Source organism: Schistocerca piceifrons, chromosome 1, assembly GCF_021461385.2.
Source record: "Schistocerca piceifrons isolate TAMUIC-IGC-003096 chromosome 1, iqSchPice1.1, whole genome shotgun sequence".
Taxonomy (NCBI): domain Eukaryota; kingdom Metazoa; phylum Arthropoda; class Insecta; order Orthoptera; family Acrididae; genus Schistocerca; species Schistocerca piceifrons.
In genome coordinates this window covers 818,351,943-818,374,175 of record NC_060138.1, presented here as the reverse complement: position 1 = coordinate 818,374,175, position 22,233 = coordinate 818,351,943, and the positions used below count along the sequence as shown (strand labels likewise).

General features: G+C 37.3%; 1 protein-coding gene across 6 annotated transcripts in view; it reads right to left on the bottom strand.

The window, feature by feature from the left end:
* Positions 1-22,233, bottom strand: part of LOC124714119 (CAP-Gly domain-containing linker protein 1) — a 526,326-nt gene that overhangs the window by 58,588 nt on the left and 445,505 nt on the right. For all 6 annotated transcript variants that reach the window (XM_047242995.1, XM_047242996.1, XM_047242997.1 and 3 more), the window contains 5 exons: positions 19,518-19,658; positions 19,125-19,289; positions 17,386-18,655; positions 12,834-12,985; positions 9,874-11,231 (listed from right to left, as the gene is read on the bottom strand). In XM_047242995.1, the coding sequence (XP_047098951.1) occupies positions 9,874-11,231; positions 12,834-12,985; positions 17,386-18,655; positions 19,125-19,289; positions 19,518-19,658 (3,086 nt within the window). The remainder of the gene's footprint in view (positions 1-9,873; positions 11,232-12,833; positions 12,986-17,385; positions 18,656-19,124; positions 19,290-19,517; positions 19,659-22,233) is intronic.

Here is a 22,233-nt window from a genome sequence, read left to right as displayed (position 1 = left end):
TTCACAACTCCCCATATACACATTTAATATGGCCAGTGCACTATTGTTTAGCTTTCAATAAGCCTCATTAATAGTTTTCAGGCGAACATCCACATAGTGCTACAATAGTTTACTGTTGAATATCTATAAGCAGTAAAAAAAAACATTACTACATCATTCACATTTCTTGAAGAATAAAAAGGTACGCACAGAGCAGACACTGTCATTGTTCTAACACATGGCCTAATTGTGTAACACTTATTTCACAGTTAAGTTAAATAAAGCATTGTTGTTGTTCTAACCAACATAGCTTTCCCGTTTGAAACTCGGTTGTGGATGGACTGACTGTCTCGTGACCAAAAATTGGGCCCTTATATATACTCACAATAATAGGTACTGAAACTACACATTGTTTGAAGTTTAATTTACAGAAATTACAGTTAAAACTTAACTCATTAAATTAACTGAATACATCAAAAAATTCAATTTTTTAACAGTTTCTTCTACTATACGGGTTAAGCCATATTATTTGTTTAAATGATAAAATTAACATATATAATTAAATAAACAATACTTTTGACAATACTGTCAATTACTTTGGAATTAATGAAGGGCTCGCTTTGCTAACATGTTTTCAAATAGAGCCAAATAGATACTTTCACTTCCCAATGTTTACAATTACTATAGAATCTATATTTATTTATGAGTCAACAATAGAATCAAAGTTACGAAACAATTACTGATTTCACCCTATAATTAAAGTATTAACTACGAATAGTTGAACTAAATTATAAAATTAATTACATACATAAACTAAGCACAAAATTAGATCTGGTGTTATATTCTTTAACGTGAGGGACAACCTTTCTCTTAAACGAAAATGCAGATTATACTCTTGTATGTTAATGGTAATTAGTTCAAAAATGAAAAAATGAATTCCAAGGAGGCAGATGGAAAAACACGAGGGGAAGTAAAAATATCCCAGATTGCTTCATCATAACGAGCCTAGTGATTTTGTCGACACAGGCTCAATAGAGACAGCCACGCAAGATCAGACAGATTTTTTGCATCACTTGAGAGAGCACATTTTCAGAATCTGTCTTCCAAAAGCTATGTGGCACAGCACATTGCCCTCCTTCATGCACCAAGATCTGGAGCACTGTACCCCTGTTATGCTCTGCACAGAAGGTATTAAACCATCACTGGAAGCCCCATATTCTGGCTCACATAAAGTTCTCCAACATCATACACAAACAATGGCCAGTCTGGTGAATGGCAAGGCTACAACAGTCTTATTGAACCATGTTAAACCAACATATGTCTTCCATGACACACCACTGACAGGGGCTCAATGAACGCATCCACCCACCTCAGACTGAGACACTAAACTGCACAAGTCACCACTGCAGCATCCATCTCTCAAAGCCGCCAGAGGCACTGTGTTTGTTATGCTTTTATATGTTCTCTATGCATTCTGTTTATTCTTTTTTTCTGTGAATTTTGTTGGTAATGTATCTCCTTGCCAGCTTTCTGTTACCTGGTGTTACTGATACTATAATCAACTCCTTTCTATGACAAGGATTAGAATTTGAATTATGGCATTTCTGTCCTGCCTACTTATAGAGGTGACAGCGCATGTGTACTCCTAATAAAGTTACAAGGAATCAGTACATGTGTCATTAACCTGGTCACTACCAACACATCAAGAACAAGTCAGTTAGCCAAAGGTAGAGCTAAACCTCACAACCTTAATTCCTTATACAACTCTACATTTCTTCTTGTCTCTCTGTAGCATTCTCACTCTTGCTGCATTTCTCACTACAGTTTTTAAAGCATAGAGATCTGAATCACAGTTTGGATCCCCGTAGTTCCTTACATCCGTGACTGATGAGGCTTAGCATGATTTTACTAACAAATGATCTATTTGCTTAACTAATCCACTTACACTTCATAACTGGCAGCAAACTGATGAAACTCAGGTGTATTCTCATTACTTTCTTCATGTAAAGTGTATTTCCCAGATATTCTTCCATACCCATTTTGCCCAACATGTGCATTAAACTCTCTCAAAACTAGCAGTAGGTTATAGTTTTGTACTTTAAAATGTGTACTCTCAAGGTCTTCATAAGACTATCCTTTCATAACTTCTTCTGCTTTCTCTTTTGGTGTGTATGCTGTTATTATCATATCATTATACTCTGAAATTTTGTTCTCAGTTGGTTGATTGTTTCTTTTATAAATTGAAATTACAAAAGACTTCTCATAATCTCTTTTGTTGTTATAAATCATATCCCTTCTTCTTTTGGTCTACTGCAGAGCAGAGAATACTGAGCCATATTGATCTGGCCTCGCCCTTGCCATCTCACTTCGTGTAGCACCACAATATTGTACTTTAATTTCATGATCTCTTCGACAACATTTCTTTCATTTTTCCAGGTTTCAACATTGTCCTATATTCCAAGTTACTATTGCTAAATCTTTTATCCTTTTACTCTGCTGAAGTCATGTTCTGTTATGTCCCATCCATTATCTGAGGTTCTTGTTACGCTTCCACCACATGTTTTTACAGTGTGAGGTTACTGGCACCGTGTCCAACACCCATCGTGGAGGACTTGGACTGATTTAGGGTTTTCTCCCCTATGAAGGTTGGCTTCTCTACACCTTTTGAGCCCTCCCTACCCTATGATGTAGGACACTTTGGCTGGCTCCCCTGCTGTCTGGATTGTTTGGCCCTACTGGTAGCGACACTACTGCCAGCATAGCCCTCGGGTACATAATGATACTTGAAAGTATAATCTGAGGTACAAATATGTAAAACTTACTTCATGTTATCTCTGATTCATACAAAGAGTACTACTGGTGATTGACCACATAAACTCATAGAAATTTTGTGCTGGCTACTCTCAGAAGTTGAGTCCTGCATTTAATACAGTTATCAGGCTTGTAAATTTGCTCAAATCACAAAAAAGATTGAAGACAAGCATCTACTTACCAAACAAGACAGAAAATGTGATTAAATTACTTGTGAAAACAGTGTGTAGTTGCTTTGTTTCATTTGTTATTGCTCCAATACCTCACAACTAGAAACTTCCCTTGTGTCTCCAACACTGTTTGCATTCATTTTGATCAAGACAATAATTATTTTGTTTCACTAAATGCAAAATATTAAACAGCTGCATAGCTAATTTCAAAAACAATGGTTCACATTTTAGAATATATTCAGCTAAGACAAATTAATTAGTAAGTAGGAGTATACTTCAGCAGCTTGATGATCTAAATGTGCAGAAGCATTGCAATTCTGTTAATGGAGTAATGCACAATGGTGTGACTATGCGGACTTCCCCAGTGTATTAACTGATGATATTCTTCTTGGGTCTGCAGCCAGGTCATGTAGTCATCTGGACACGACATTTCTGTGGTCCACCTGGCCACCATCTTCAGGTGAGGACACTGTTTGCTGATCTTGTTGAAACTGATTCATATTGTGAAATGGCAGCCCCTTTATATGCCACTGAAGGCCAACAACATGTGCTCTATAAATCATCATTGCAGGTACCTAACACAAGTGATCACACAGTGCCACCAGCAGTGAAAGGCGGCAAATGTGAGGAATAACTACTGAGTACCACTGTTGAGACATTCTGTCAGCAAGTCAACAACTGTTGTTTTCATAGGCATTCCATCACTTCCTTTTTGTCGCTGAATAGACAATATATAGATATCAGTGCATGATGCAAAATTTCATCAGTTCCATGTCCTGTTTTCACTAATTAACATTGAGGCTGCTTCAAAAGGAATGTGAGTGAAAAGAGACACTGCAAATCTGAGGTACCAAGACACAAAGACTTCAAACTCTGGATGAAATTCACAGAATTGGAAATACAGTGTTCACATTTTCCATTGTGATGACTAAGAACCAATATATTTGCCCAAGTTGAAAGCAGGCACATTCAAATTACTTGCAGTGGGACTTAGTGGCACCCCTTCTTTATAAACTTTCGGCAAATCATATAATCTCAGCAGAACAGCAGCATCAGTACATAGTTTTTTCAGCATGTTGTTGGATAATGAACTCTTCTTCAGAAGTGAAAGAATCTCCCATTTTAGTTGTTCAGTAGGATCATTCTACAATCTTCAATATGCAGAGTCCTTTAGTAAGCATTCCATATTGATCACATAATTATTCTATAAAAGAAGTACTGTACCATTACCTTTATCTTCTGGGAGGATTAATAATTCCAGATCTTATCAAGCAGGCTGTATTGCTATCCTTTCAACACAGAAGAGGCAGAGCCCAACACAATGTATGTGAAACTTCCTGTCTAATTTCTTCTTCCTCAAGAAAGTTGGACACCACTTGTTCTATTGAGCAAATAAATTCAGTGATGGAAGGCCCCTTGGCATAGGAGCAAAGTCCGCCTGATTAGCTGAGTGGTTACATGCTGCCTCCCATGCAACGGGCCCAGGTTCGATTCTCAACCAGTTTTGGGATTTTCCCTGCTCATGGACTTGGTGTTGTGTTGTCCTCATCATCATTTCATCCTCAGCACCAGTGCAAAAGTCTCCCAATTTGGCTTCAACTGAAATAAGACTTGCACTCGACAGCCGAACTTCCCAAAGTGGGGCCTCCTGGCCAACAATGCCATGCCCTCATTTCATTTCACTTCATTTCATAGAAGCAAAATTTAGTCCTTTCTCTAAGACTAACATCATGGCATTGTCCAAGTCTTTACTTGTGAGGTTAAGTACAATCTGTCGATGGGTGTCATCACCCAATGTGATGGGAAGAGAACACTCTTGTTGAAATTTGGGAAATGCCAGGTGCTGGCACCCCTGTGCATCCACTCTGATAGTGCCCAAGAAGAAGTGATGAAACCTCTAAGTGCAGGTAAAACCTTTGGATAATGCGTTTGTCGGCAAGTAAAATAAATGTGCTCACTACTAAGGCAAAACTTGTATGGTTCTTAATATTACTGGCCATTCTGTCATTCAGTCAGTTTGCATCGACCATACCAAGGCATGGGAGTCCTGCAGATGTTGGCTTGCACCTTTTCACACACAAATAGGTAGGCACAAGAGCTGGAACACCTTAGCCTCATGTTCAAGCAGAATGGCTAACCAAACAAACAGATTTGTTGTGACTTCAAGTTTGAGCCTTCAGTAGAACCAGTGGAAGATGTGTGTAGATCAGTGGTTTTCGCACGCTCGCGCATACACACACACACACACACACACACACACACACACACACCTACATTGTGTAGGCTGGACTCACAATGCCAGTGTGGCATTTCAGTAAGTGGACTGTGTTGGGGTGGGTTGATGGTGAGAGAAGTGAAAGACAGGGAGATGGGTTAGGGTGGGTGGCTAGTGGCTTGGAGGGAAGCAGTTGGTTTTCCAGCTAGAAATGCTGGAGGGAAGGGTGGCAGGTGGGTGCGCTAGGCATGTGATGCACAGTTGTCAGAGCCATTAGAAAATGACACATGCTAAATGTGATGTGAGGATGTGAATTAGGATGGGGTGACAGGATGGAGGGAGGGGAAATTGTTGGGTGGAGGGTGTGGGAACAGTGCAGTGGGTTACCAGAGATTCAAGCCAGGACAATTATGTGAGCCAAGAGGATGACAACTCCTATCTGTGTAGTTCAGAGAAGCTGGAGGTGGAGGAAAGGATCCAGGTGACCTAGGTTGTGAAAAAGTCATTGAAATTGACCTTGTTATGCTTGGCTGTGTATTATGTATTATTGTGAGGAAGAGGGCACTCCTTTGTAGCTGATTCTTCAGGGTGTTGGAAGAATTGGGTATGTGAGAGGATGTGGGGATAAGGCCTGGGAAATCTGTTTGCAGACTAGGCCAGGAGAGGGGGGGAGGGGGGGGGAGGGGTCTATCTGTCTATCTGTGAAGGCCTTGATCAGACCTGCAGCATAGTGGGCAAGGGAGTTCTCATCACTGCACCAACAGGAGCCCAGGCTGCATGGGAGGAATTTTTTGGTGTGGAAGGGATGGAATATGTCAAAATGCAGAACTTGCCTACAAAATAGATTTTACTTATGATATTTTTTGTCTGAATTTTTCTCACAACATGAAATAACATCTGCCTACATGTTTTTGAGATATTCCTTCATTTGGTGCTGTTGATTCTGGCCTAATCCCACATTGCTTTGGACACTGTATGTGTTTCACATCAGGAAATAGATAGTCCTGTAGAGCAGTGTGGGTTTAGGCCAGAATTACAGTGTCAAATAAAGGAATACCTCAAAAATGTGTAAGCAGATGGCATTTGCCGATGTAAATGAAAGTCATAAAAAAATAATGTAAGTAAAATCAAAAACTTTTGTCTGTTTTTCAATCTAGAAAATAATCAAAATTATAAATATCTTTCATTAAGACCACTGATGATGTTTTATTTCAATAATATAAAATGCATTTGATGACAAAATGTGCATTTTCTTGTAGTTGAAGAGATGGATTTAAAATACCTTTCACATTTCAGTAATTCTACTATACTAATGTCTGTAAAAGCAAGAAAAACTTTTTCATCATAAAAATACACTCACTAATGAAAAAAATAAAACCTGACCCTACCTAATAATGTGTAGCACCCTTTTTCCCCTTTTGTCCCAAAGACTCTAACAGGCACATCAAGTCATGGTATCCACTACACACTGAAGCAATTGAGGAGCCATTGTGGTCCATGATCACCCAACTATTGCCTACCTCTCATAGAGAGTAATAGGAACTGGGTCCAATAGGACCCAGGACCCAGGATTGAAATCAGGTAACATGGAAAGTCACACAGGCAATATCACACTTGTAGAGTGTTCCTCAAATCATTATGACATAGCTAGGGACTGGTATGGCATTGCATTGTCTTTCTCAAGGTACAGTTCACCCGTAGTGTGCTGAAGCCAACCAATGATTGTATGTGATTGGACAGTATATTTTTGTATTGTTTGACACTGAGAACTGATGGCAGACATATAGGTGTTTGTATTCATCCCATGTAACATCTCCCACACCAGATTACCTTCAACAACTGTCTCTATAGAGTCCTACTGGCAAGTAGTTTTCAATACATTTGTACCTTGCCACATTGGCCTGCTCCAGTATACAGGATGTTTCAATAAGAGCGTGCAAAAATTTAACAGGACATACAGAATGCTCCACTGAACAATTTGAGACAGGGAACCTGGGGTCGGAGAAGCCAGCTTAAGGAGATAACAGGAATAAAATCACATTACTATGTACTTTGTTATTTATCTTAGCTACAGTCGACTGGAAACACCATACCTGACACAACAAACATACCATTTGTACTGTATCTTACAAAACATGCTGAAATTGATAGCCATCAACCTCAATGCAAGCAGGAAATCGGTGAACAAGATTATGACACAGCCTGACAAATATCCCTGGTGTGTTTCAAATCACAGGCAGCTGCAATTCTGGCAACTAATTTCATGTCCATATCCACTGGAGTCTCATATGCAAGTGACGTTTAGATATTCCCACAGGAAATAATGAAGGGGATTCAGGTCAGGTGATTGCACAGGCCATGGAATAGGCTCCCCCTTCCAATCCAGTGACCAGGAAATACAGCACTGAGATGGTTGTGGATATCCACACAGAAGTGATGCAGTGCATCATTATGTTGCATTCACATCCTCTCTCAAACAGCCATGGGCATGTTCTTCAACAACTCAGGTAGAACTCTTTGCACGAACCTGAAGTACAGATGGCCATTCAGACAACTGGGTAAAAGATATGGCCCAATGAGATTGTCACATGCAACACAGGCCCAGATACTCACAGCAAAATGTAAGTGATGGTGTGACTCTACTACAACATGAGGGTTTTCTTCATCTCACACGTGCTATTCCTGCCTTTCAAAATACCATCATGATCAAATGAGGACTTGTCAGTAAATAGCATGATTTGGAGGCAATCTGGTTGATGAATCCATTGTTAGAGCAACCACTGACACAATCCTTGGTGCAAAGTCAGTCACAAGCATTGCATGGACTCATTGTGGGTGATATGAGTGTAATTGTTGTTCACGGAGTATTCGCCACATGCTAGTATGTGCAGCACCCATTTCGTGTGCAATATGACAAGTACTTGTAGTGGTAACCACTGGAACACCTCCCAGCACCTCCTCTTCAAAATCGGGTGTGTGAGTGGTCCTCATGTTGCCAGGTCCCTCATTTCTTCTTTCCAATGAACCGGTCTCCTGAATTTGTCAATTGAGAGAAATAAACACTTGCCATCACAGATGATGCCTGTTAGGAAATTTTTCCGTGTACAGCCTTTCAGTGGTGAAAGCATTGCAATGTACTTCCCCATACACAAGGTGCATGTTAGTGAGTTCTGCAAAACTGTACTGGTACTGCTCCATCATATTGTACTGTGCGTCTCTGAATAGCACTGAGAAATGAATGGGTCTACCATTGATTTGTAGCATGTTCTGTCATGGGACAATGTAAATATGATACAACAGAGCCTCATTATGTACAATCTTTGTTGATCCATTATGAACCATGGGACAACGGCTGGCATGTATTTCTGGATGCAATAATTTACCAACAGCCAACAGCTGTTGGTAAATTATTGCATCAAGAAATACATTATGTATAACTTAAGTTAACAAAACCTGCACCATGACTTCCTAGTAATCAGGCTCATCCCCCTTGTTTCCTCACAGGAAATAAAGAATGACATGTAAATAAATAGTACAGTATGTGTAAATCCCTTATGCATGTTAAATGTAAATAAGCAGGAAAACAGTAATGCTAGACAAATCGGTAGACAAGTTTACTTCCATATCTCCTTAAGCTGGTTTCTCTGAACCTGGGTTCCCTATTTCAAATTGTTAACTGGAGCATTCTCTACACTCTGTTACATTTTTGCACACTCTTACAGACACACCCTGTATATCATGAATCATCTGTCCACTTGACCTTTTCCAATACTATGTGTGTCCACTGGTGATCTTCCTGCACTCATGCTAATCTCTGTGCCCTATAACATGCCCTGAGCAGGGGCACATGTGTGGAGCAGCAGTTTATGTATGTCTTCTGCAGTCAAAATACACAAAAGTTGACAGTGACCACTGCTGTCAACACTTTATTACTCGAGGCAGCTGATTCTGATGGAGACACATTTCCCCAAATGCAAGCACTCGTGATACAGTCTTGACACAGTGCCTCGTCTAAAGCCCAGAGTCTACCAATGCTTAGAGATGAAGTGTCACATGTGTGTGGCACCCACAATCTGCCCACAATTAAATGCACTGAAATTGAATGTTTTGTCTGTTCCACTCTTGACTATGGCTCAGAATGCCAATACAAGGTTTGACAATAATCAGTCATGTATAATATAAACTATTCGATTTTTAATGATGTCACAAGTACACTCTCTTCTCAATACAAGCATCTCCAAACTTACCTTGAAAGTTTTTTTAAATAACTCTCATTTTGAGCTAAAACTGATTTTCTTTGCCATGTGCAGTCTCTATTTTTTGTGGATAAATGGAATACATTTATGGCATAATACCTCTAACAAACCTTGTTTGTATCCTGTCTGTGGAAAATATGAATTCAAACAAAATTTGTAACATGCTTACATTGAGTACTTGGAAGTATTCTCTCTCTCTAACACAGCAGCTATTTCTAATTCAGTTGCTTATGAGTTTATGTTTCACTATAAACCTTTAAGTGCTCCAGCATAATAATTTATATGATTTGAAAACTACAAATAATGACAGGAATATGTCACATTTGAAATCTCTTTATAATAGAGTAAATTTAATTAACTTACGGCCAACACTTCTACCAGTTCTTGTGAGTGTCTTAACAATTGAAAAGTCGGTTAGAAACAAAGTTATTAATGTACTTACATGAGTGTTTGGAGATGTTCTACATTTTCTGTTGCTTTTATTAGTTGCTCATCTTTCTCAGCCAGCATTTGTTGCCATTTAGCCAGATTTGCCTCTGCAGTCTCAGCTCTCTTTGTTAGCACTTTGACATCTTCATCCATTGTTTTCCTATACCCCAGCTCTAGTTTTTGTTTCTCAGCAAGCTCTGACTCTGCTTTCTCTGCTCTGTTTCTTAACTGTGATACATCTCCACTTAATGCAACGGTTTGCTCTGCTAACTGACGATCCTTTTCAGCAATGGTGGTTTCTGCAGTTTCTGCTCTTGACTGTAAAATGTTTATTTGGGAAATTAACTCTGTTTCTTTTACATTCAGCTGCTTCTTGGTCTCAGAAAGTTCAGTTTCAATGGTCTCTACTTTACCATTTAAATCTGCCACCTGTTTTGTTAGCTGTTGCCTATCTTCCAGTATTTTGTCCATTTCCACATCTTTTGTTTTCAATGTCTTCTCAAAATTAGTTTTCTCATTTTCCAGCACTGCCATCTGACCCAGCACAGCCTCTAATTCGGTGTTTTTGCTTGTGAGAGTGGCCTCAATTGCATCCTTATCTGACTTCAGTTTACTTATTTCAGACATGAAAGCTTGTATGCTCAAGTCTTTTTCAGAAACTATTTGATCTAAAGCAAGTTTCTCCAATTTAAGTGATTCCAGTTCTTCTAAATGTAGTTTTTTTATGCTGTCCTGTGAATTTCTGTATTGCTCATTTTCTTCTTTCAATTTCTTCAATTCTGCTTCTATGACAATAATGTTTTCCATTTTCTGCTTTAGTTCCTCATCCTTACCTTGAATTATTTTAAATAACTCTTCAGAATCTTTCTTATACTGGTTTTCTTTCTCATTTGCTTCTTTAACCATTTCTTCTGATTTCTTCTCTAGCTCCTTCCTCAAAGTATTAGTTTCATTATCTTTTTTCTTCAGTTCTTCTTCCAATCTTTTCACTTCACTTTTAGTTTCAGAGAGTTGCCCTCCATAATCCTTATCTGCTTGCTTTAAATCTGTCTGTAACTTCTCTATCAAATCTCTAAGTTCCTGCTCCTTCATTTTTGCATCTGTTAACTTTCTCTCTGCATCTTTCTCAATTTCTTCAGCATGGCTGACAGCAGATTCAATTTTTTCTTTCAGTTCTTGTTCATTTTTTTGTGATGTTGTTATCAACAGCTCAAGTTTTTGTTTTGCCATTTCCATATCCTGCTTTGCAGATATGACTTGTTCTTTAGTTTGCTCAAGCTCCCGCTCCTTCTCACTGAGTTCTGTATTCAGCTTTGTTAACTGAACTGAAGAATCACTTGTGGAGCTCATAAGGTCAGCAATTTTCTCCTCCTGTAAGAACAATATGCAATGAATTATTCATAACAATATGAATATACTTCAGGAGTAAACACACACACACACACACACACACACACACACACACACACACACACACACACACACACACACACACACACACGTATCTACATTGTGCAGTGTCTTGGAGGAGGCAGCCAGAAAGATGTGTAGAATAGGAATGTGAGAGGGAAAGGCAGCAGATGCATGGGCTACTCATGCCACAAAGGGGCACTGGACTGGGTGAGTTCATGTGGCACATGATGAAGATGATGTGGAAGTGTGGATTGGGAGGGAGTGACAAGACAGAGGAAGGAGAAGCTGTTGGTTAGAGGGTGTCGAGACAGTGAGTTAGCCAGAGAGGGAGAGAGGGGGGGATGTGGGGAGTGGGGGAAGTGGGAGAGGGGGAGGGGGAGGGAGGGGGGAGGGAGGGAGAGAGGGAGAGAGAGAGAGAGAGAGAGAGAGAGAGAGAGAGAGAGAGAGAGAGGAGAGAGAGAGAGAGAGAGAGAGAGAGAGAGTCCGAAGACTGATTTGATGCAGCTATCCATGCTACTCTATCCTGTTCAAACCTCATTGTCATCTCCAAATAACTACTAGAATCTACAACCTACATCCTTCTGAATCTGCTTAATATATCCATCTCTTCGTCTCCCTCAAAAATTTTTACCCCCCCTCCCTCTCCACACTTCCCTCCAATACTACTTTAAGTTTCTTGTTTCCTAAGCTAATTTACTCAGTATCACCTGATTTATTTCAATTACATTCCATTACCCTAGTTTTTCTTTTATTGATGTTCATCTTTTATGCTACTTTCAAGACACTGTTCATTCCATTCAGCTGCTCTTCCAAGTCCTTTGCTGTGTCTGACAAAATTATAATTTCATTGTCAAACCTCCTCAAAGTTTTTATTTCTGCTCCCTGAACTTTTAATTCCTACTGCAAATTTTTCTTTGGTTTCCTTTACTGCTTGCACAATGTACAGATCGAATAACATTGGGGATAGGCTAAACTGTTTCTAACTCCCTTCTCAACCACTGCTTCCCTTTCATGCTCCTCGATTCCTATAACTAATGTCTAGTTTGGAATATTCACATCTGTCAGCACCTGCTTTCTTTGGAATTGTTATTATTATATTCTTCTTGAAGTCTGAGGATATTTTACCTGTCTCATACATCTTGCACACTCAAGTCATGACTGGCTATTCCATGGCAATCAGTAGTTCTGACAGAATGGTGTCTACTACTGGGGCCATGTTTTGACTAGGTCTTTCAGTCCTCCATCAGATTCTTCTCGCAATATCATATCTTGCATCTCATCTTCATCTATGTCCTCTTCCATTTCCATAATATTGAGTTCAAATTCATCTCCCTTGTATAGACGCTCTATATACTCCTTCCACCTTAAAGCAAACTAATTAAATTTTTTTGTGATCTTGCACCTTATCAATTAAACAGGAAAACACATGCACACCAGCATGCCCATGAATGCATGCACACACACACACACACACACACACACACACACTCACTTTTTGTCCACATGTTTCAAAGTAGAGAATGAGACCCTTATTATAGCTCTGTTCTTAAATTTAATTACCAGTTTCTGCTTTTGAAGACTGAGCTGGACAGACCTCTCATCAGCTGCCTGCAGTTTTCTTTGTGTATCTCCTACATCAAGTTGTAGTTTCTGTATTTCAGTTGACAGCTGCTTGCCTGATTCTTCAGCAGTTTCTAATTTTTTGTGCAAAGCTGTAGACATTTGTTGTATGAAAGAAATTGCTTATGCATGAACAATAACTTTAACATGTGATGCATTTCATTTACTAATTTTTAAAACAATAATATGCAGAGTTGGATGGACAGATACAAAAATTGCATGCCATGGCCGAATCTTCAGCTGGCAAAGAAAACAACAATGTTACTAAAACAATGTCATCTGGAGATAAGGAAATGTGCAGAATAGGGAAAGATAAGTGTTAAATGTACAAGTGTAGGAAGCCAGAAATAGTTGACTGAAATCCTATATCAACATAGGCACAATACAACACAGGATAATTCAGAAGTAACCCTGACTGTTATTCTATCAGCATTACACTAGACATAACCTGTTCTACACCCTCAGCATTTCTCCTGTATGTTGTAGTTTTACATACCACAAAGGAAAACTTAGGTTTGAGTCCCAGTCTGGCATGCAGCCTAATCTTTCATGTGCATCAATGTTGATGAATACTTTGGTAGTGAGTAAAAATATCTATCAAGAAACCAATCTTAATAGTTTTACAAACATTTCTCCATTCCATCTTTTCTTATAGAGAAATTATTTTTGCTGCACCACAGGAGAACCTGTTAGGAGTTCTGAATTGCAAGAGAAAAGCATGCAAGGTTATTAATTCCAAGGAGCTAAGCACTTATAGTCTAAAGTGTTAAGTCACACTGTGAGGGTTCTGAGTGGTCTTCCTGTGGATTAATTAGAACAGTTGCCAGAAAAACATGGACCTCAAGATATTTCTTGAAGGTGCTCTTCAAACTGCATCAGTGGTGCGCGCGCGTGTGTGTGTGTGTGTGTGTGTGTGTGTGTGTGTGTGTGTGTGTGTGTGTGTGTGAATGTCTAGTGAAACAGAATACATGCATGGTATGCATGGTCTTCACCATTCATCTGCACATGAGAAGTGCCAGCAGTCTCAATTTTCATAACCCAGCAATTAGTTTCTAGTATTACGTTCTTTGTGCAATATTCAGAAATCATTCATTGTTGTATTCACAGTTAGGATATGGAAAAATTGTGAGTGGAACACAAACCATGACGTGAAAAAAGGATCACTATGAAGGAGGTGGTGAGCACTACACAGACAGATTAACATGGTGTTCAACACTGATAGTAAATGTAATATGTATCTACCTCTCATTACAAGGTGTGTATGAATGTAAAAGTAAAGTTTGTGTCTGGAACAGAGCTAGCACTGATATCTACGAAATTTTGTTTTTGCTGTATTGATACTTGTAGTGCAACAGCAAAAGTTAAGTGTCCACTAGACCTGTGAAATATTTTTGTTTACAAAGGCTTTTATGTAATGTGAGTTTTGTTCAAAGAAATGTAATAGGATACCAAGAGACTTTGAAATTGTTTATAGGAACAGTTTATTACAAAAGAAAATTCACCCAAAATTGATGATTGTTTATAATGAGTCTACTCTCTTATTTTCAATAGCTAGGAGCACAAAAAAGAAAAAAAAAGGTCAGTTTAATCTGCTGGGAATACTATGGTCAGCATTTTATGAGGCATACAAGTAATTATTCTTATTGATTACCTTACAAAGTGTAAAACAAAATCTGACAAATATTATGTATTCTTCTGTATCATATGGGTGAAAGTAATGTTTGGAGACAGACCTGAATTACAAAAAAATAAGTCAGCACACTAGACCTGAGAAACAGAGGGTTTAAGAAAGAAATAATTTTCATCAACACAGCCTGCTTAGTAAATCTCTTCCAAATGTTATTTCTATGAATTATTTCTAAATACCATGATGAGTCATTGATTGTGTTCTTTCATATGCATTTTTTTTTCTTTTATGATCAACAATGCCTGCTTTCTGAATCTCTTCTCAATGTTCTGTCCATACATTATCATTCAACACCCTGATGCATCATGAGTTATGTATTTTTCACACACTGTTTTTTTTAATTATTTGAACCTAACTGCTTGGTGCTTTATTGTCAACATTTGACCACCATGCTTAGATAAACATTTACTGTTAGTTTTACATCTAGTCCATTGAAGGTAGTTTGAAGTAAGAATTACTTATCAACAGCTGTTGTAATATGACCTCCAATCCTAAGCAGCACTTTAATGTTGAAAATGATCCAAAGCCAAACATCAACATGTATAGGAGCCCTAAATCAATACTAGCATATAATAAGTCAACACTTAAGACATCATCAATAATAAGTTCCCAGTTAAACCTGCATAATCGTATTAATATGCTAACTGATAGATTGATTAAAAGATTTTCATTTGACCCCATTTCACTAAATTATGTACAGAGTTCATACTTGTAACATAGGGCAAGTCAGCTTTATCTCATGCCGCAAAATATTTAGCCTACAATTTAAAACAAAAAAACTGGAATATATGATAGTAATTTTGTAAACATTTACATCTATGAATTCCATGAAACATAAAATATTTCCAGCTAGACTTTCAGTACCACCACCTTATGAGTTTTTAAATCCACAGCTGTGGAGCACCATACAATACACTGCCTAACCTTTGTGGGACTTAATGCTGATTTTTATATGTACAGCTACTCCTTCTTTTCTTAACTTGATCATCTTGTACTCCACAACTGGTTCACATTGATGTTAACAAGAAACACCTCTGTTGTACTGAGGTACAGTTATTACGTCATGACTGATTTCATTCAATGAACATCACTAGATGACATGCAGTTAAACCAAAATTAAGGTATAATAATACATAATAAATGACATGCAAATTACACTGACAACAGTGTTTATCATGCTCCAGAATATGCCTTCAACATGAGTCATGATTTCATGACATTTATGTGAGAATTTGTTATGGAGACTGTTGGCAGTGGGAGTAGCTTTTAGCATAATATTTGTTTTTATTCAAGAGTAGGTCATCTAACATTGTCTAGTGAATGAGACCTGTTGTAACATAATAAATGCACTTTAATAGAGCTCACGTGTTCTTTATTAACATTAGCTCCCTCCTTTCTTTCATTATTTTTACAATGGTATGATATTAAATTTAAAAATACTGTACCAACAGCTGTTATTTTGATATTGTTTTATTAGGCAACCAGTTTTGACATTCCAGTTGCATCATCTTCTAGTCTGTCTCATGAATGACACCATATACCACTCATGCTTGTATAAGACAAGGCACCAATAATCATATATGGTTCCATAGATATCTGAACTTCATGTTCATTCAGTTTGGGTACCTACAAAACCAGACAGCACTGACTGCATGCTGAGGGAAGTGGTAGGAAGGGGAGAAGCAGTAGTACTGAGGGTGGAGGGAAGTGGTGCGCCTACTCAGCTGCACCCAGCCAGCAACAATGCTTGACACCTCAGTAAACAAACCATTTCATCTACTGAGACAAAAATATGGTTTTTCCAGTGTTTTTTTTCCAAATTTTCCTGATTATTCCCTGATGTGTCTGAAATTCCCTGATTTCCACAACCTGTGGCAACCCTGTTATTGCTATAAGGCAATTTAATATTGCTACTCTAACTTCTCTTGCATATTTACAATCCATGTTTTATTCATAAATGTACACAAAATAAATGGAGAATGTGCAATTTCTATCAAGTTATAACATCCAACACAAAACCCACATAGAAGTCTGTCGGATGAAATATTTCATTTGTATGATCAAAACCATAGCTACTGTCAAAAATATATTTTCTCTGGTAACTTCATGCTGGCTGCAGAGCAAGTGGTAATGCTAGATGTTTCTATCTATGCAGATATTTCTCTAACAAAATTACTGCAGTTGCCATCCCATCTAGAAGACAACCATCATCCCTCGACATGATTCTTAAAATGCAAATAAAATAACAGATTCATACAACATTTGTGCTCTTCTCTATGATAAATTGCTACATGGTTTTTCTTGATGAGTATCGTTTATTGTTAAGAATACATAGGGATTCATATCACTCCTCTTGAGTAGCACATACCCCACAGAAACGCCTGCGCACGCGAGAGAGAGAAAGAATGTGTGTGTGTGTGCGTGTGTGTGTGTGTGTGTGTGTGTGTGTGTGTGTGTGTGTGTGTGAATGCGTGAGCGCGCGTGCGCATGCATGCTCCACCTTGAGAAAGCTAGCAAAGTTTTCAGACTTTTTTGTGTGCCTGTTGACAATTCCACACTTTTATTGTTTGATGAGTTGCTTCCTTTCCTCCTAAATTATTTATATAAATATTCTATGATCTTATTTTGTCAATAAAACTGTAGCCCATAATGTCAGTTTTGAAATACTTTATCATTCCATTCCACATCAAAAGACTAAAAAGCAAGTACTAAGACACCTTTTCTTTGTTTTGAAATATAAAATTGTGTAAAGAAATTACAAGGAAATATAAAATAGTAGCTTTTAGGTTCTGAAAATATTCTTACCATCAACTTCAATTTGCAGTTTGGTAATCAATTCAGTTTTACTTGACAAATCTTCATTCATGTTCAAAGTATCATTTTTCATAATCCGCAGTTCCTCGTCCTTGCTATTAATCTGTTCCTCTAAAGCTGTTATGAGATTTGTTTTTTCTGCAATGTCCATCCCATGCTGCCGATTAATTTTCTGTAAATTGTCTTCATACTCATGCTTCAAGGCATTTATTGAATCTTTCAGCTCTGTGATCTCAAGGCTACTCCCTTTTATTTTTTCTTCCAGGCAACTTATTAGATCATTTTTTTCTTTTAGTTCAGACGCAAATTTTTCAAGAGTTTCTGTGAGCTGTTGCTCTTTACTCTTTAACAGATCTTCTGCATCTTGTAGTTTTCTATTCAACTGTATTTCCTTTTCCTCTAATACCTTTATTGCTTCATTCTTAACATCTGTGTCACTTGTGTACTTTCTGACAGTCTCTGCTAGTTTTTCTTCACTTGCCTTCAACACACTTTCAGAAATTTCCAATTTCTTGTTCAAATCATCAACCTTTTCCTTGAGATTCTGTATAGTAGTTGTTTTCTCCTTGATTGTCATTGTGAGCTCATTCACACTATCAGTCAAGTGTTGTTCTACACTTTGTTTCAATTTATCACTGTCTTCGAGTTTCTTCTTAAGCTCCAATTCTTTCTCTTGCAATTGTTTTATCAGTTCATTTTTCTCAGTCAGTTCAGCTTCATTCTTCAGATGAGCTTCATTTAATTTCTGTTCACTAACATTGAGAAGATCAGTAGTATCTCCCAGTTTCTTTTCAAGGCTTTCTTGGACTTCTTTTGCGTCCAGAGACTTCTTTTCTAGTTCTCCCTTGAGCTGACTCACCTGGTCTTGTAACTCATTGATGAGCTTGTGTTGTTCACTGATTTCACTTTCTTGTTTCAATGTTGAAATATTTTTAACTCTCTCAATTTCTTGCTGAAGTTCAGCTTCAGTTTCAGCAGCAGCTTTTGCTTGTCTGTCAACCTGATCGATCTTATCAACAAGCTCGGCACAGGTTTCGTTCAATTTTCTTGTGAGCTCAGCAGCCTCATGATGGTGTTTTTCTGTCTCTCGACCATGAGTCAGTGCTAAGGCTTCAAGTTCAGCTTGATGTTGCTTCTGTAATGCCTCAAATTCTACTGTGTGCTGTTTCCTAAGGGCCTCCAACTGAGCTTCCACATCTGGTGCTCCGGACAACTGGAGCTCAAGTTCACGGACACGTTGCTCAAGTGTTGCATTTGTAGCCTGTTGTGCAGAAGAATTAATAATATTAAACACCAGAAAGATTACAATATTCTTTTACAGCTTAGACAAGGCAATCACCAAACACTACTTATATACAATTAAGCTGAAGCTTAGAAATACAGTTTAAAAAAAAAAAAAAAAGACCAACAAAACATTACAAAATAATGACATATCCACGGCAAACATCAAAACTAACTCCTTAGTACACATACATTCTTTTTACCTCATATGTGTTGGTTATGATCAACAGACAATTCTTGTACACTGTTTTCTTACAACTTAAAACTACTCTGATAAGAACTGATACTTTCACACACAAAAGTATTGCCTAAAAAAGAAATTCTTACATTTTATGAACCTTTCTAAACATATATTACCTAAAATTATGTGGTGGGAATGACTAAGAAGAAAGATTAGATGAACTGGTTTACTTATTGAGCATCAAAATACTGTATATTGTTTTTCTCACCTCTAAGTCAGATTTATTTATAGTTTCTTCTTCAAATCTAAATTGCAGATCCTCGTACTTTCTCCTTTCATCATCTAACTGATTACCGAGTTCTACATTTTCTTTTTGTAGTTTCAATAAAACTTCCTGAATTTCCTTGATTTTTACCTCCATGGAACTTCGATACTAAAATTTGAAAACATATATCACATTTTTATGATACACACAGATTTATAGTCACTATGCATAATACAAGCATAGAATAATATACAAAAATCATGTCCAAATTAGGCTGAAAAACTTGTCACTCTATGTTGCTCTCACAGTAATAATGACAGAAAAGAACTCTGTCTTGAAACAATATTATACTGATGTGCTACAAAGTATGGTTAACCTAAATCTATACCAACATACCTCATCAAACTCCTTATTTACAGATGCTAGCTTCTGTTCAGCTTCATCTGCTTGATTGGCAGCTCTCGTTAGTTGTGCCCGTTCCAGTTCACGTTCATTCAATAATTTCTCAATTCTAAGATCCTTCTCTCGCAGTACATCCTAAACCAGTAATTATTTATTACATCTTTATTTTAGATGCACTAAGAAGAAAAACTGAAAAAGCTATTTTCATATTGCAACATTCCTCGATTTTAGTTTTCACATTGTATGTCGTTTTGCCTGGTAAATGAAATAATACACACTATATTTTGAAGAAGCACTGCTATAATTAATATAGTTTATCAATATGATCATTTAATCCCAGAGTGGGCTACAAACAATGGTATCAGAAAAGATAACTACCCATTGCAAACAAGAACTGATGATTAAACAGATGACAACATATCGATATTTGCCTTCATACTAGTCAACACTTTCATACTGAAATGGGATGTTGTTTTCCCACATGCAGTTGTTAAATAATGTAACAAAGGAAGTATAAATACAGACATCACTGGATAATAAAGAATCATGAATCAGTTTTACTCGACAGAATTTGAAACTGTGAAGCAAGTGCATCACCATTCATAAAATATAATTTTTCTTCTAACTCTGATCAGCTATATCATTTTACTTACAACATCAACTTACTGAATATAAATTAAATACACTTAAAAATAGGCAGTCTGAGAGCCTCATGCAAACGCCTCTCGTTTATGAAGGGATTTTTCGAAATTCCAACCCTAAGGGGATGAAATAGGGGATGAAGACGTTTTTGAAAAGTGTCGCTATTAAGGCAATTTTGAAGCTAGACCTACAAAAATTGGTATTTGGTTTCTCAGTCAGAAATAAAGAAAAACATGTTTCAGCATTTTTGGAAATTTAACCCTATATGGGTGAAATAGTGGGTGAAAGCTTTTTTTGAAAATATATCATTATCAAAGAACTACTAAAGTATTTTTAAAGCTACCTCTAGGAACATTAGCATTTGTCTTCTCAGCTACACATTTAAAAAAATACATGTTTCAGTGTGTTTGGAAACTGAACTCCTAAGGGAGTGAAATAGGGTATGAGATTTTTTACGAAAATATTTTATTATGAATGTATTTTTAAAGCTAAATCTATGAAAATTTAAATTTGGCTTCTCAGTTAGAAATAAAACATATGCATGTCACTGTTTTTGGAAATTCAACTCCTGATGGGATGAAGTAGGTTCAACTGATTCACTGACTCATCATCGCCCAGCCCAAACTGCTAAGTATAGAAACCTGAAGTTTGGTGAGGGTGTGGATCTTGTACTGTAGGCATAATTTAAGAAGCGATTGTCCAAAATTCCACTCCAAAGAGGTGAAATAGGGGATGAAAGGCTTTTTGAAAGTATGTTCGCTATTAAGGCAATTTTGAAGCTAGATGTACAAAACTGCTATTTGTTTTTCCCAGTCAGAAAATAAAAAATACGTATTTCAGCATTTTTGGAAATCTACCACTAACGAGTTAAAATAGTGGGTGACAGTTTTTTTAAAAAATAAATAATTACTAAAGAACTACTAAGTGATTTTTAAGGTTACTTCTATAAAAACTGGTTTTTAACCTCTCGGTTAAAAAAAAAAAAAAAAAGAAAAGAAAAAGAAGAAAGAAATGTGTTACAGCCTCTAAAGAAGTGCAAAAGGGGATGAAAATTAAAAGGATAATATTTCGTTACATTAAAAAATTGTAAAACTATATTTATGAAAATTGGTGTTTCATTTTGTGGTTAGATATAAAGAAATATTTGTTAGGGGATGAAAGTTCCTATGGAAATATCTGTACAATAAAGTAAATGGCAGACCATGCTTAGGTGGCCTTGATTAGTGTGAAAAGCTCAGGGGATGTTGCAGTTTGTTAAAAAAAAAAAAAAAAAAAAAAAAAAAAAAAAAAAAAAAAAAAAAAAAAAAAAAGAGAGATCTCTACAGGTCCTACAGTCTACACGAGCAAAGCACCGAACGCTGAGCTAGTGTGTGTGCATGTGCGCATGCATGTAGTACACATTTGCCTAATGATTCGTGGTGGAAATTATCACCATGAACTATGAAGCTTTTGAAGGTGGCCCTGTATAATACTAATGCACACTCTATGTGAAAATATTGATGTAAAATAGGAGCATATCACATAAAATGAAAATGCAATTTTAAATTCATTCTTTTGTCATCAAGCTAACAATTCTTCAAACTATACTCATACCACCCAGTATCCTCCATATGAAACTATCAGTTCTTGCATTTAGTAGGTAAAAATCACAATTATTAAGGTTTTTTTGATGTTCTACACACACACACACACACACACACACACACACACACACACACACACACACACAGAGAGAGAGAGAGAGAGAGAGAGAGAGAGAGAGAGAGAGAGAGAGATAGAAGATGCTATTGTCCCTCAAACATATAAAGATACATCCAGTCCTACATTTCTGATTATAGTTTTTAGATATCTTACCCTAGTTGAGAGGAAAGTGCCAGAAATGGTAACCCCTTCGTTAATATTCAACTCTCAGCTTATTGTGATTTTGCTGAAAGGAACTGAGATGTCTACACAGGGACCTTATTTGCCCACATTGGTAGGCTATATGCGTCCGTAAAAATTGTTCCCAAATATTTCCAATTATGATTAACCTTACATTGGACCATGCTGCTGTGTTGGATAAGGAATG